The sequence below is a fragment of the Echeneis naucrates genome, chromosome 15 (assembly GCF_900963305.1).
Source record: "Echeneis naucrates chromosome 15, fEcheNa1.1, whole genome shotgun sequence".
Lineage (NCBI taxonomy): Eukaryota > Metazoa > Chordata > Actinopteri > Carangiformes > Echeneidae > Echeneis > Echeneis naucrates.
Window position 1 is genome coordinate 23,018,222 of NC_042525.1, and position 17,026 is coordinate 23,035,247.

The 17,026-nt window shown below is 41.3% G+C and overlaps 1 protein-coding gene across 2 annotated transcripts; it reads left to right on the forward strand.

Annotated features, from left to right (window-relative positions):
* Positions 1-2,575: 2,575 nt before the first annotated feature.
* On the forward strand, positions 2,576-16,505 carry LOC115055149 (uncharacterized). Of its 2 annotated transcripts, none has more exons than XM_029520656.1 (8): positions 2,576-2,915; positions 10,422-10,567; positions 10,670-11,309; positions 11,630-12,266; positions 13,863-13,933; positions 14,026-14,122; positions 14,202-14,320; positions 15,622-16,505. In XM_029520656.1, the coding sequence occupies exons 1-8, from the start codon at positions 2,733-2,735 to the stop codon at positions 16,174-16,176; spliced, it is 2,448 nt and encodes an 815-aa protein (XP_029376516.1). In that variant the 5' UTR covers positions 2,576-2,732; the 3' UTR covers positions 16,177-16,505. The 2 variants fall into 2 exon arrangements, with proteins under 2 accessions (XP_029376516.1, XP_029376517.1); XM_029520657.1 differs by having other exon boundaries at positions 15,625-16,505.
* The last annotated feature ends 521 nt before the right edge of the window (positions 16,506-17,026 follow it).

The following is a 17,026-nucleotide window of genomic DNA, read 5'->3' on the forward strand; positions in this document are numbered from 1 at the left end:
GGTCAACCTCCCAGCAGGACAACCCTAAACATAAAGCCAGGTTTAAAACCAAGCATATTCATGTGTTAGATGGCCCAGTCAAAGTCCAGACTTAAACCATATTGAGAATCTGTGGCAAGATCTGAAAACTGCCATTCACAAACCAGATCTGACTGAGCTTGAGCTGTTTTGCAAAGACGGATGGGCAAAAATTTCAGTCTGTAGATGTGTAAAGCTGGTAGAGACATACCCCAAAAGACTTGCAGCTGTAATTGCAGCAACAGGCAGATCCACAAAGTATTGACTCAGGGGGGCTGAATACTTTTGCACACTGCACTTTTCAACTTTTTATTTGTGAAAAAAAATGTCAAATTGTACGTCACAATTGTGTGCCACTTTGTGTTGGTATCTGGTTTGTGGTTGTAACATGACAAAATATGGAAAAGTTCAAGGGGTATTCATACTTTTGCAAGCCACTGTATGAGTCACGATTTTATTTGTATATCGTTCATGTTTTCAACAAATCTTGTTAAATGCTGTCAGTTCTCCGTCACAGTATTAATTTCCTGTGGCACAATAGGGGATGCTCACAGCGTGAATCTTTTAAGTAGCTCCTTTTACATTCCTCCAGCCAGGATTGGCTAGATTGAAGAGTGTCAGTGTCAAAAACACTACACTACCACTACACTGCCAGTCTTTCAAAAAACTTCTTCTCACTGTGACCAGGAGTTTCAATCCTTCTCTCAAGCCGACTGAATTCCCTCCAGAACTCCAGACGTTCCCTCCAGAATTGAAGTAAATTGTTCATGGAAATGATTGAAAACTCAGCCACTGTGCAACTTGTTCTGTTCTGGCAATTGGGGGCTAGTTTTATTAAATGTGTTTAGAGAACTGGTCATTTGGCTTAGATAATTGGCTTTTGTGTTTAAGCAGTTGGGAAAAACTGTCATATAAGATGACCTTTATTGTCAGTATAGAGTATCTATACAATGAAATTTAGGGGACAACACTGAAGGTGCATTAAAAGAGATAAGAATATAAACATTTAACAAACAGTGCACAGCGATAAAACAGAGCAACTAGTGCTTATAGGTAATGATAAATATATAAATAAATAAAAGCAGCATGTTATAACTGCACTTGGGTGAGGTAGATTTAACACTTAATTATATTGCACTATTTACTGGATTGTTTTGAGTTGTGGGTATTTTGTGTCCTGACAGCCCAAGGGTAGAAGCTGTTGTTGAATCTGCCCTGCTTTTGAGGCTCCTGTACCTCTTTCCAGAGGGCAGCCAGCTGAGCAGGTGGTTTCCAGGGTGGAGGTAGCCGCTGCTGATCCTTTCTGCTCTGGTGAGAACAGCTGATTGACTTTTCAGGTCACCTGATCTCCCTCTGCAGTTTTTCTCTCTCAGCTCCTGTGCAGCCAGCATTGATGGAATATGCCAGCACACTCTTGATGGTGGAGTGGTAGAAGTTCACCAGCAGCTTCTCCACCTTTGAAGAATTCTCAGGCGGTGGAGGCGGTGGATAACTTCATCACTGCTGATGTGTGTGCCAACCAGGAGAGGTCGTCAGAAATGTGGGTTCATAGGTATTTGAACGTGGTAACGTGGTCCACACAGTCCCCATTGATGAAGAGGGGATTTGGACCAGTTCATCGAGTAGTCAGAGAGGGAAAGAGAAAATTGAGACACCGTTATATGCTTTCTGCAATAATGAACATTTGAGAATGTGCTCCTCCTGTGTTGCCTGAGCCAGGTCCCATATATAGACTTTGATTCAAAAGCAGCAGAAATAAAAACTTACACAAAAGAAACACCGTCTCACAAGCTGTAGAGTACCTGTAGTTTGTGCCAGCACTGTTTTTGTAGGAGCAATTTGATTTGACCAACTGAAAATGTTGAATTTGTGAAATGCATTGAAAATGTTTTGACATGTTTAAAGAGAAAAAAAAAAACAAACTGTGGATTTCTAATTTGTTTTTTGCTTATGGTTTTTAGTACAAAGTGCAGTATTTCCAATGTTTTAAGTAATCCAAAAACAATCCAAAAGCGTTCAGGTTAAGACAGGTGCCAAAGAGTAATTTGTCTATGTACTTTATATACTGGTGAAAGTGTAGCCTAATTCACTCAGCAGTATGCTTGTCTTCCCTTAAATCCTAATGCTTGTACTCATGACTTCACAAAGGAACGAGTTCATTTGGCGTTTTCGACTGCAGTAACAGACTTTTATTTTGAATGTATTGCTCCGGATGTCGAAGGCGTGATGGTGAGCGCTGTGACCCCCCAACAAGACACGGGTTCGGTTCCCGGCCTGGGTCCTTTCTGTGCGGAGTTTGCATATTCTCCCTGTGTCTGTGTGGGTTTCCTCCCACTGTCCAAAGACATGCATGTATAGGTTAACTGGAGACTCTAAATTGACCCTGAGTGTGAGTGGTTATTGGTCTCTGTCTGTCTGTGCGTTGTCCCTGTAATGGACTGGCGACCTGTCCAGGGTGACCCCGCCCATCGCCCGATGTGAGCTGGGATTGGCTCCAGCAGCCCTGCGACCCGGATGCGGATGAAGATGAGTGAGTGAGTGCTCCGGATGTTTTTAGACGCACTGGTACATTTCAGGCTGCAGTAGCAATCGCTGGTCTCTTCAATCCGACAAAGAAGAAACTCACTCCACTCCACTGGCAAATAGCAGACTTTAGCTGAATTTCCCCTTCAGCTTCTCTCTACCCCCGGTGACATGCCAGTCTGATCGCCGCTATGTACCGCCCCAGTAAACCTGGACAAGGCCCGCTGCCGTTCGGACCTCCACCGCCACACGCTCTTCCGTTCAGACCCGGGGGCTTCTGTGGTATTCCACCTCCTGGACGCTTCCCCAGCGGACCACCGCCGTCCCCAGCACCGGATTATCTCCACGACAGACCAGAAAGACATTTCATCAGTGTACGTACCGCCCAGGCTAACACAGCTAGCTTAGATTAAGTAAAACCTAAACATTCTCAGAACATCACTTAAACTTGTGTGGAACCTTTGTCCTGTCCCTTAATCCCTATTACCATCTCTCTCACCATACAGAGACCGGCACAATCTGGACTCCATTACACAGGAGTACAGATTTGTAAAACACTGACTCCATATATTAAAAAGATAAATATCTTGAAGGAAGGCACCACATCACTTCACTTTGAAAAGCTGACAAACAGGTTCTGTCTCCTGAGTTAGCATAGTAACCAAGTCACTCTCATACTCACAAAAAATAACTAAACAATCTTTTACAGATAGTCTGGCTCCCTTAGTGTAATCCAGTTCATCTTTCACCAGTGTCGGTAAAGTGTGTGTAAAAAGACACTTGTACCAGTTTAGAACAGGTGTGAATAAAGCACTGCAATCTTTTTTGCATTTTCGCAAATCACTACACAGTATCAGTGTCAGTCACTCAGCGATGTAAATGAATTTTCCCTAACTTCAGTGTTTAGGTTCCCCAAACTCTCTTGTATTTTCTTGGGGCAAATCCAACAGCAGGACTTCTTATTAGGGATAAGAATCTTCCCATCTTTTGTTGGATTACATTTCCAATGAAAATGCAATCTGAGCGATACTAGGAACTTCTTATTTGGAGAATAGACCTAAGAAGCATCTCTATCTCAAAAACATCACTACGCAGATACAGGTTATTTCTTTTACACTGAATTAATCAGGAACAATTCATAAGAACAATCTTCTCCCTGACTTGAAGTGTCATGCAGTTTAAAAAATGAATCTACCATCACCAAAGTTACACATAGAGCAGGTCTAGACCAAACTCTTTATAAAATAATTTAGACAACACATCCCCCGATGAGCAAGCACGTGCTGACAGTGGCAAGGAAAAACTTCCTTTAAGAGGCAGAAACCTCAGGCAGAACCAGGCTCGGGGGGGGGGGCGGCCATCTGCCTCGACCGGTTGGGTTGAGGGGGGGAGAGAGGGGGAGAGGGAGAGAGAGAGGGAGAGAGAGAGAGAGAGAGGGAGAGAGAGAGGGAGAGAGAGGGAGAGAGGGAGAGAGAGAGAGGAAGAGAGGAGGTATAGGGCAGGAACAGGCAGGAACGTGATGCTGTATGGAATTCATGAGCATATGGGAGCAGCAGGCATTGCAGGAACATGGGATGGCGATGAGTTGCCACTTGCAGGATGAGGACAGAGAGAGAGAGGAGAGGAGCTGGGAGAGACAGAGACTTTGGGAAAACATGGTTAATGAATGCAGTACACATGCTTAGAACTGGGAGAAACAGGGATTTAGGAGAAGCATGGTTGTTGGTATGTCCGCACATGCACGAGGGAGGGAGAGAGGTGCTCAGTCCTTCCTCCAGCAGTCTAGGCCTATAGCAGCATAGCTAAAGAGTAGATCAACTTGTAACCTTTTAACTATAAGCTCTTTCATACAGGAAAGTTTTAAGCCTGGTCTTGAAAATTGCTAAAGAGTTCACACCCAGGACCGATACTGGAAGTTGTTTCCATAGAAGAGGAGCCTGAAAGATCTGCCTCCAGATTTGCTCTTTGAGACTCTAGGAACCTCCGTCTAGAGAGCGGAGTGGCCTACTGGGACAGTAAGGAACTATGAGCTTGGCCATTAAGAGGTTTATTTATTAAAAAAAGGATTTTAAATTATATTCTGAATTTTACTGGCAGTCAATTAAGAGAATCTAGGATGTGATCGCTTTTTTCTAGTTCCTGTTAATATTTGTGCAGCAGCATTCTGAATCAACTGAAGGCCTTTCAGAGATTTGTTTGGACATCCAGATAGTAATAAGTCACAGTAGTCCAGCCTAGAAGTTACAAATGCATGGACTAGTTTTTCTGTCATCTTGAGAAAAGTTGTTTCTGATGTTCCTAATGTTTCTCAGGTGGAAGAAAGCTGCCCTACTGACTTGTTTTATGTGAGGGACACAGGACGTGTCCTGGTCAAAAGTTATTCCAAGGTTTCTTACAGTGGAGCTGGAAGCCAAAGTAATGCCATCCAGACTGATTAGATTAGATAAATACAGCTGAGTGTCGTCTGCATAACAGTGGAAACAATGCTGTGTTTCTTGATAATGTTGCCTAAAGGAAGCAGATATAGGGTGAAGAGGATTGGTCCAAGTACCAAACCCTGTGGGGTAGTGGTCAAAGGTTACTTGATGGTTTCTTACAGTGGAGCTGGAAGCCAAAATAATGCCATCCTGGCAGATTAAATGATCAGATAGGGCTTCTCTGAGGTGCTTAGGGCCGAGTACAATAACTTCAGTGTTGTCAGAATTTAGGAGTAACAAATTATGGACTTTTATGTCTTCAAGACATGTCTGCAGGCTATCTGCATAACTTCATTGATACATACAGCTGAGTGTCGTCTGCATAACAGTGAAAATTGATGCTGTGTTTCTTGAAAATGTTGCCTAAAGGAAGCAGATAAAGAGTGAAGAGGAGTGCTCCAAGTACCAAACCCTGTGGGACCCCATAACTGGCTATAGTGCGTGAGGAGGAGCTATTGTTAACGTGTACAAACTGATATCCATCTGACAAATAGGATTTCTACCACCTTAGTGCAGTTCCTTTAATCCAATTCCATGCTCCAGTCTCTGTAATAAAATATTATGATCAGTGATGTCAAATGTTGTTGCATTCCTGGGCTAAGGAATGGGCCATATCCCACTATACATGAAACTCTCAAACATTTTCTGAAATAATATATATTTAGATTGTAAAATCATGCCGACCTGGCACGTTAAACTGCTAGAGGGTTTCATTTGCCGGTACAATTCAATTGTTGCCTGCAACTCTGCTGGTGTGTCCTGGCTACTGTACAGTAGCTCTCATTTACCTTACAGCCATCAGCCGAGAACAGGCAGAACAGGTCAAATTTGTCATCACAGACTTCAGCCAGACTGGTTTATGGTCTTGCTTCACTTCAAAACAAGTAAGTCAGCACATTCAATCTTTGCTTTAAAAAACAATGTCTAGGGCATTGGGCTGGCATTTTTTGATGTCACATATTATACCATTTGAAATATATGCAGCCAAATGATTTGCTGATATGAGTTAGTGCATGTGTACCATCAGTATAAGGTTGCAGTTTTGCTGCTTTTATGCATGTTACTTTGTGAATTGATGATAGTGATAATGGTATGTGTATTTCAATGGCTAACATCTGGTCATTGATGCTTGTGGTGTTTTGAATATTTTACAGTGAAAAATATAAACAATATAGTAAAAATATTAATGCAGAATTTCCCTGCATTCCCTTCTGATAAAAGTGCCAAGAATAGTAGAAAGAGGCAACTTTAGATTTATGCATCAATCTGTATGAAACCCTAAGGATAGATGTCCGTAAATGAATTGCATGTAGTAACTTGCTATTTATATTTGCTTATTTTGTTGTACATCATTATCCTCAATTTGATCTATACTGATGCCTAACTGAATGAATCCTCAATGTAAGGAAGATTAAAATTCTCCTTTTGGCTTTTAAAGGGAGTTGATGCAGAAAGGTTAACACAAGACAGGTGTGATTACACCTACTTTCTGTCAATCCTCGACCCCTAGCATTTTGAACCAGCGAGAGTCTTCATGGGAATCCTGATGGACTGCAGTTGAAGACTGTAACTGAAAGTCTACTTAAAATATTTGCTTTTAGAGGTGGTGTTGTCACCTTGTTTAAATATATTCACAAAAAGCATATTTTATGTTCTTTTTAACCCTAACCTCGGATCAGATTGAGGTGTTAGACGCAGTCAATGAATGTATTGAACTGCACTGCCCACAATTTAGTTGTATTGACAACACAACTTCAGCCAAGTTGTGTCCATCCTGTTCTGATCAGAATATGGGTTAAATGTTGATGAAATATTTTTAATAGTAACAAAAGATGAAGCTACTTATTGTATAATGCTGTATATTGTATGTTGAGTTTGTGTAATTTAGATTATTGTAAATGTATTCATTTTATGTTCTACTGTTGGTGTGTGTTGTGTTGCAAAATACACCAGAAACATATAAACAAACAAACAAAAATAAAGGTTCATTTTGTGGTTCTTGGTGTCAGCACTGTCAACTCAATGACTCTAAGAAATACTGCCACCACTGTAATTACACATTGTTTATGCTTGTCATGCAGCAGTGTATAGATAACCATAGCACGTCCATAAGCTAGAAAGGTTGTTGTGTCTTGTTACAGCTTGGGTTGCTTGTACGTTTTCAAGTATCAACATAAAGAAGTGCTTCGTGTTGCCCTTGCTCTTCATCAATCACATTGAGTGGCATAATATATGTAATGGCTGCATAAAGGTGTCTGCCCTTCACGGATTGGACAACATGAACTTCGCCACGATGTTTGTCCTCTACTGTATTACCAAGTGAATGAAATATATGGAAGCACAATAATGCATAAACTGTGAAGGTGGTACTAACTGAGCAACACTCAGTAAGAAGTAAACACAACTTTATTGGACTGATGCATTTTGACTTTTGCCCTAAATCATGAGCCACATGGGTTTTGACCTCTTTCAGCTTTTCTCCTGTTGCATGCCACTTGGAAGAAGATAAAGTGGTCCTGGAGACTCCCCTTTTTCTCCAAGATTGCCGTATCCTAAATGCTCAGTGATGACGTATGACCTCTATAAATCCAGCTCCTTGTAAAAGGCTTTATTGCATTGACACTTCAGAAGTTAGCTTGTCAGTAAAAAATGTCTGAAGTTCCTACCATTGTGAGGAATCAGAGGTCAATTGGATCAGACCATTATCAATCAAGTGATCCTCTAATGATTAGTTTGTGTCCTTGCGCTATCCTCTGAAGACCCTGAATGCTTATATGAGGACATTACATTTTGGGCTTTCTTTGCTATTAGAGCCTTACTATTGGACACTCTCTATCATCTTATGATCACTAAAGCACATTACAATGATCAGTGTTCAATCAGGATGACCAACAATTCCCAACAGCATGCACGCTGAAAAAAAACTAGGGTATCTGAGATATCTTAAGTCTCAGATGTTTTCCTGTTGTAGATTATACATGTGTTAGATTTATTATATTTTATGTTTGTTATATGTTTTCCAGATGCTGTTGTAACTTCTGGTCCATAAAAGACCTATTTGTAAATTTTGAACATGCAACATACCTAACATATCTGGTTGATTACTGGCCTTGAAGAAATGTTGAAAAACTATTCCTTTACTCACCACCATCTGTGACAAACGTTTCAACTCATTTTGCTGTTATATGTTTTCACTGCTTTTCCTCTACTGAGCTTTCCATGCCAACCAGCTACTCCATTAATCACCACTTTCTCATAGTAAGTCCCTATAGCCTCCAGTCTGCCCTGCTCAGAGGTGTATTATAACTTTTTATAGTATAAAGGCAAGGATGGTTGACTGATGGAACACCAGTCACCACTCCGCCAAGCAGGAAAGGGCTTGGTTAGGGCTGTTGCCCCACAATAAAAAGGTTGTGGGTTCGGGCCTGGGGCCTTTCTGTGTGGAGTTTGCATATTCTCCCTATTGGTTTCCTCCCACAGTCCAACGCATGTTTGGGTTTATTGGTGACTCTAAATTGTCCGTAGGTTTGCGTGTGAGTGGTTGACTGACTGTCTCTGTGTTGGCCCTGTGATGGACTGGTGACCTGTCCAGGGTGTACCCTACGCACAATGTGAGCTGGGATTGGCTCCAGCACCCCCCGCAACCTGGAAATGGATAAGCAGTAGAAGATGAATGAATTAATGAGTTTCAACTTCCTCTCAAGTCACATGAATTGATCCTTACACAAGCGAAACTCATGTAGGGTGTCACAAAAGCATGAACTCAAACACTATGATTGTAACTAACCTTGACAGTGGGGCTTAGTCCTTGCAACCGTGTGTGTGTTCTTGGCCAAATGAAGTCCTGTATTCCATAGCAGTCAGCAAACTCTGACTGCCCGGTCTTCAAAGCTGATATGCAGCAGACGGTGCCTCTTGTCTTACTGCCTGTATCCACTTCTCTCGTCTTAAAGGCAAATTTTTTCTGTTCGGCAGCTTATCAATACTTAGATCGAGGTTCTTTCGCTTATGAGTAGTGCACCTACCTTGATTAATCAATGGAATTTTCAGTAGAATACTCGATAACTAAAATATTTGATAGCAACAGCCCTAGCAGGAATTACCTCATGGACGTTCAAATGCCTTGGTCTGTCTTTGGACAAATGTCATATGCTGCTAACTCCAAAATACCATCATAAACTAAAAAGGTGTGTAGTTGATACCAAAATTAAGTTTTAAAGGTGCTTGTAGTCCAATCTGTGAGCACATTGAGTAATATTGTAGGAATGACTACAGAGTCCTGACGTAATAATATAAGAATGTCTACAGAGTACTGATGTAATAACACAAGTGACTACAGGGTACTGATGTAATAATGTATTGGTGATATTAATGCATATTCAGTTATTACTGTAGTAATCACCACTGGGTATAAATATAATAATGCAGTATAACTCAAAGGGGAGTCTCCTTTATTCACAGCAGCCCTACTAACAACACAGTCAGAGAGCTCTCAAAGTATTACAGGACCTGGAGGTGTCTCTTATACATGGATGATGGTGTGTGTGTATGTGCATGTGGACTGTGCAGGCTTCATTCCTATTTGCCACATTCTCTATTCTCCCATCCCAAAGAAATGTGAGCCATCTTCTAGGGCATTTCTTAGTAATAGTTCCTGGAGACACAACATTGTTTTGTACAGACAAGGTTTGCAGATGTGTCAATACAGTCATGGTGACCTCCATTAAAAGTCTAACTCATGTCCTCTTCTTATTCAGTATTCAGATGCCTTAGTTTCTCCACATTGTCATGTAACAATATAGTGCAGAGGTCTCTACCTCCGGTCCTTGGAGAGCTACTGTCCTACATGTTTTAGGTGTTTCCTGCTCCAACACACCTGATTCAAATGAGTAGCTCCTTCTCAGACCTCAGCAGAGCTTCATGACGAGTTGATCATTTGAATCAGTTGTGTTGGAGCAGGAAACATGTAAAACATGCAGGACAGTAGCTCTCAAGGACTGGAGCTGGAGATCTCTAAAATAGTGATTGAGTACCGATGGGTTGGAACATGAACTTGTGGGCAAGAGTGTGACCAATGATGTCAGTACAACATGGCCTCTTATTCTGCATGCCATTTGAGGCATTGCTGAGCATATTCAGTCTGTGGTGGATAGAAATGACGACTAGTCACTTCATTCCAATCCTCGGGAAGTTGCAAAGCCTATTTTCCATCATCTCCCATGTGACCACTCCCTATTTATTTTCCTGCAGTTTTCATCACTTTGTAAATTTCCAAGGATAAGTTTCATGCAACTCCTTCAATATATTTACAAACCTATACCACACGGAGTAAAAATGCCTAAAAATAAGCTATTGCAGTTCTGTGTTGTACAGCACTATAATGTGAACTCTGAATACTCTCAGCCCAACTGTAGCAGCTTCTCCATAGACCATAGTACAGTGATTGCTTTGGGGGGCAGCCACCAGATCGTCCCTCATGCAGAAGCAACCCACCCTCAGGTCCCGCATTGGAATCCTACTCCTATGGATCATCATTTTCCAGACAGCAGGTATATGAGTTGACAATATCTTTGATTTTGTTTTGGTCAAAATTCAATTCTGAAAAGTTGCTTTATTGTACTTGAATTTGAAGCATGCATATTTTTTTTCAGTGACAGAGCTGGTGAGGAATTCTTGAGATGCATTACAGCTAATAAGCCTCTCCCAGACTACCTGAAAGGAAACATGGCTTATAACCTTGCTGATGCATTTAAATCTGCCAATGTCCTAAAAGATGCAGCAAAATCAGACGCCAAGATCCAGAAAATTGTTAGCAAGAGTAAAAGCCGTGGCCGAAGCCGTGGCCGAAGCCGTGGCCGAAGCCGTGGCCAAAGCCGTGGGAAATCTCGAGCTGGGAGCCATGCCCGGAGTAGAAGCCATGTACGTAGCCAAAGCAGGGGCAGGAGCAGAGGCCATGTTTTTACCAAGAGTAGAGCTAGAAGTAAAAGCAGCGCAAAAAGTAAAACCAGACCCCATAGTGTGATTCGGATCCGGAACCAAAGTGGGAGGAAGAGTCCTATGCGGAGCAAGAGCAGGGCCAGGAGGTCAAAGTCACGCAGCAGCAGCAGTGAAAAGAGCCATGCCAAAGACATAAAGAAAAAGAGGAGTCTGTGCAACAGCTGCAGCAGCAGCGTCGTGAACAGCAATAACTCGACAGAGAAGAGTCTCATACAAGGACTGAAGCTGGTCATGAGCAGCAGAGAACTAGACGAGCGGTTGCCTGCCCTCAAAAAAGCCATCCTCACTCTTCAGGTAGAGCTCATTATTCATTCGAAAACATGACTCCCTGGGGGTTCTGCATAAACTTCTATGGGCAAGAATTGATAATCATCTTTTGTACACAAACCTCACAACAGGTTGTGAGTTTCAAAAGTTTACTTATGTATTGGCCTCAGCAGTTGCTGTGATCAGAAGTTGATAATTGTTTTTAAATATGAACACTGGCAGTTAAAATACTGAATGCCTGTAGCTCATTATTTTCCTGCACAATTCATCTGCAGCCTCACAGGACAACAAACTGAAGCAGCTTGCACCTGTTAAGTATTTTTTGTTTTATGTTTGCTGCTTTCCAGACTGCTGGTGAAAGCAAAAAAGCGCAGAGCGCGCCAGATGAGTACAGACATCAGCAACACGATGGTCAGGAGCCTTCAGCCTCACAGGAGAACGACAGCATGCTCCTTCCCCATGACAGAGTGGGCAGCGATTTCTCCTGGCTCCAGGCAGAAAGTCGGGAGGACACCACATCCCGGAGAGCTGAGGAGCTTGATGATGAAGAGTCATTCCTGTATGGAGGTGAAGACATGCAGGGAAAACAAGGCAATAAATCCTCCTTCGAGCCTTTTGCACCAGTTTCCCAGACTCTAAAAAAATCTAAATTCCAAGAAACAGATGTTCAACAGAATTGTCAAACCACCGTAAGTAGGTCTGAGAATTGGCTTGATCCGAAGGAACCACTTCATAAGACTCCACCAGGCATAGCTTTGGCCAGTCTGGATAGCAGAGAGTGTGAGAAAATCAAGACCATATTAAAAAGTCTTGGCACAACAGACATCAGTGACATCATGGTAAAAATGCAGGGACAGAGGGAAGAGAAGCAGCTGTCCCCTGGACTTCCCATTTCAGACCCTACAGCAGTGAACTTGGCGTTACCAGCAGTAAATAACCCAAATGTTCGACTTGCTCTGGAATCTCTGCAGTGTCTGATCAAAGGTGAGAAACTGATTCCAACTGACCCGTAATTCAAATCAAATCAATTTGATTAGATTTGTATTACACTCAATCATCACAGAGTTACATCAAGGCACTTTACACATAGACATACACATTTATCTAGAAAATAAGGATAAAATGCAACCACTTAGTTGCATTTTATTGTTTCTGGGCTGCTACCCTCTATTACAGTGAAAAGAGTCTTAACTGGTATTGTTAATATGGTAACTATTAACTGGTATATATAACTACCTGAGGTTGAGCTGATTATTAATATGTGGAGAATTGGCTACATTTTTAAGGAGCAAAAATTGTTGAATTTCCATATATTTCAGAAATCCAGTGTTATACAAGGGACTGATTTTTATTTATTATTATTTTTTATTTGCAGCTGCACCTTTAAATTATGTGGCTGGAGATATGTTAATTTGATAAATAAACAAACAAACAAAAAAAAGTAACCCTCCTCTTCCTTCATTGTGATGGACTGTAGTCTATTCATGGCCAGCCCAATCGCACATTTAACCCCTTGCTGCTGTAATGCTGTATGTTTACACAGATGTAGAAGATGCTTTTATTTTAAAACAGGTGATATATTCTTGTTTGTTAGGTTTTTAGGGTATCACATGGGCACAGTGGTAGCCCCAGCTTTCTGACTCACTCCCAAACGTGCATTAGGCTCTTACTGATTACTCAGAATTCTCTTGGTGTGGCTAACCAGCAACCTAAACACATAGAAGAAATCCCAACAGAGAAAGTAACCAAATTTACAACCTTTGTGTGTACAAAGGTTAACAGTTCTTAGCTGTGCTTGTTTTCTGCTAGGTTGGCCCAGTGAACATTACCCAGTTCTCTTCATTTAAGTTAGCAGTTGATGCTAACTTGAGGCTCGCTGCCTGCTGGATACAGCAGGGAGATGTTGCATCAAGTCTGCTGGCGTTCATCTTGTCCACTCTTAGAAATCTTGGTCACTACCAGTGCAGAGTTGCAAAGGAGGTCAGAGCCAACCTCTGAGTAAGGAGAGCTAATTCAAGGAAGGCCTCAGAGGCCCAGAGAGGATCCAGGAACCAAGAGAGAGGGGCGCAAGAGGGTATGAGGGAAGCCAGAGGCTTGGGACAAGAGAGGGGGAGGAGGAACAGACTGGGTCACATGTCATACAGTGACCAATAGCAGCTGGACTTAAAGTTTGGGGTTGTCGTCTCACATAGGTGTGAAAAGATGAGGATTGTGGGAGAGCTGAGTTCAAAGGACCCTCTTTGTCTGTGGAACAAAGGAGCATGTTGTCTGGTCCCTTTCTTCAATGTGCTGTCCCACAACGCTATTGTGTTTGTGTGGGAGGGATGTTACAGTACACAAAACTTGAATGCATGAATCACTTTGAGTTGATTTATTATACGTGGATAGACATCAGTGCAAACAGTTGTTACAAGTGTAACATGACAAATGATTCTGACCTGATTTGTCCTTGCTGCTTTCATCCTTTAGCAGGTATAAACATGCAACAGGTATTATACTTAGTGTGTTTTCAACAAACTCTTCCATGCAGAATCCTGATGTAAGCACCTAAGTGTAATCCAGAATCATGTTCTCTCACAGCGACGAAGGAAAAACAGACCAAGCAAATCAGCGAAAGCAGTGGTACATCCGAGAACTCTGATAAACACAAGGTGAAGAATTTCAACAACTGTGACTAACAACTCCACATCTGAGCGCACAGCTTGAAACACTTGGAAGAATGAAATGTGACTTCTTTTTGCAGACAGGCAATGCTGAATACACGAAGGGAGAGAAACAGGCCAAGATTATAAAGATAGAGTCCCTGATGAAAGAGCTGGAGGGGCTGTTGACACAGGATGGTAAATGCACCTTCTCGTCTTTATTTTCCTTCAAACTTTTAACTACATCTGCTTCACTGCAGTTTTTTGCCATATGTAGGACTGACTTTCCTGACACCAGTCATTGGTTTTTACTGCCAAAAATGTGAGGAGTTCATTGGAGATCTGAACTGTGCCGAAGAACATGCAGCCATCCACCAACACATTGGATCTAACACTGTAAGTACCTTAGAACCAACACCAGTTTGCTGTAAACAGGAAGCGGATTGTACAAATTTGTGCAACTAATCACCTCCAGTGTAGACAAACAGGTCCTGTAATCTTGGCCCATAATTGTAGCATTATCAAAGAAATCAATCAACCAGGAAACCACACAATAAAAACTACACTGTTGAACATAAAAGTTTAAAGCTTAAACAGTAAAATACACAAATTTAAAACTAAAGCAGCAGAAGACAAAAGCTCAAAACTACCTATCTGGTTTTAAAAAACGAATTTGCTTGTAGAACACCAGTAATCTGCATATATGTTACACTCATTTCTGACACTCGTTATGCAGACCAATTCAGTGCGATTCAACACAGTGCTACATGACAAAGCAAAGGAATGATGCAATGTAATTCACTGAGTGTAATTATTTATCTTAACCTGCTTTCAGAAACTCTGAAGTGAGCAGCACAATGCAATTTCTCTAATATTAACAGTAGAAAAAATAAATAAACTTTTCACAAGAGGCTCTCTGGACTCCATTGAGGAGGTGGGTGAGAGATGGATTTTGGCCAAACTGACATCCATCCTAGACAACCCCTCCCACCCCCCACACTGTGGGAGAACTAAGTAACTAAGGAGTGCTACCGCAGGTCATTCTTTCCAGCAGCTATCAGACTATATAACACCTCCATGTTCTGGCAATACAATCTGCACTCTGGGCTAATTATATTTACATTACATGTTTTTGCACTACTTGAAAATTTTTCTTATCTTCACTTTATCATTATCACTGCCACTTTATGTTTTTCCAGTAATTCTACTCCTGTTTTTATTTTTTTCTATAACTGTGGTTGCTGCTGTAACAACTAATTTCCCATACGTGGGATACATAAAGTACTATCTTATCTTTCATAATGGTTTGCAAATGGAAAAAAGTGCATTTGCTCCCGAACATAACGTAGCAAAGGGATAGTCCAAAATATCAAATTGGTGGGTAATGCCTATAGTAATTAATGGATCAGTACAAAGATGTAAAAATCAAAGCATCTCACTTCAACTCTTTTAAACTGAGTGTCAGCACCAGCAGCTGCCACAGTTTTTTGCTCTGAGAAATTTAAGCAGTTTGTGAAAGCTGAGAAGTTGTGTTTCACAGCCAATAAAGACTCATGATGGCAATTCCACTCATACTGTCGCCAGAAGTGGGTGAATCCATTCCTTCATTGTTAACTGTCAATACACTCTTGTGACTGTACTGTAAAATGCCAGATCTCCAATGACACAGGTTCTTAGTCTGTCTCTTTTCTTTTCAGCAGAAGGTACAAGTAGGAAAGCTCACTGGAGACAACAAAAGATACTGCCTCTGTGCTAGTAGCAACTGTAATCAACACCCACAACCCCCAGACAGGAGACAACACAAAGACTACAGCTACCAGAGAGACCTAGGGGACCACAGAAGTCACTATCACAAAGACAGGAGGGAAGAGAGAGATCACAGGAGCCAACATGGCGACGGATGTGAAAATAACAGGACAAAGCAGGAGAACATCTCACTGAAAGAGGGCATGAGTAAGGAGAGGATACTCATCACAGTGTCCCATGGACGAACTCCTCCTCCAAATGTCAGGGTCAAGGAGGAATTTAAGGAACTGGCCGTTGGAAGTTACAGCAAAATCAAGGTAGATGACGCAAAGGGAAATAACAGCAGGGAAAAAGAGAGTAAAGAGAAGGATGATATCAGTGATGGTAGTGAGAGCAGCAACTTTAATGATGAAGGAAAAATGACAAAACTAAACTCACCTAAGAAGAAAAAGAGGAGGAAGGAAAAAAAGAAGAAGAAGAAAAAGAAGAAGGTGGATAAAACTTAGCTTGGTAATGCTTGTGACAGATTGCAGACCATGTCATAAAGATGCCAGTTTTTACATCATACTGCCCTAACTGTGCTGTTGTTGTCTCTTCTTTGTTGGTGGGATCATAAAATGGAGAAGAGGAGATTAGTGTCAGATTTGTCTGTGTGTGTTACAATTCTGGGTCTGTTAGTTACCGATGAAACTAATATAAATCTTTTCTTATGCCCATCTCTACCTGTTCAAACTTGTTTTTAAACATAAACGTGCTTCTTCTACCTACAGAGCTGGATGTGAAGATGCTGATTGTTCATCATTAAGTACATCATTAAATCCTGGCTTAATCTTTTCATTAGACTTTTTAAAATTTTGCTGTTTTTTTATTTAAGAAATTATTACTGTCATGATTATTTTCCAAGGAAACACAGTTTTGTAATAATGTAAGATGTTTGAGTGTAGGGGTGGGTAATATTGCAAATGTAGGGCCAAGTAAATACAGGGCCAGTATTGTTGATACCGATACTTTTTACTTGAAATTTCATGTATTTTGTGATTTTTTTTTTCTTTCATTTAGTTGATCACGATCTTCATAAAACACAGGACAAACATTTTTTTGCAAGAATGAATTTTTATTAACCAACTCGATATTTGAAATTATATCAACACACTCAATTTTGAAACATGATAATAGTTAAGTCAGTCTGCTAAAAATTAGATCTCTGATTTGGCAAGCTGTCCAGGCTGGGATTGGCTCCAGCACCCCACGACCCGGAAACGGAAAAGCGGTACTAAACGTACTAAATTTGAATTTCACTTATATAAAACATCTTTGCGTTTCTTCCTGAAAGGCCACCGCCGGTGACCACTGTCT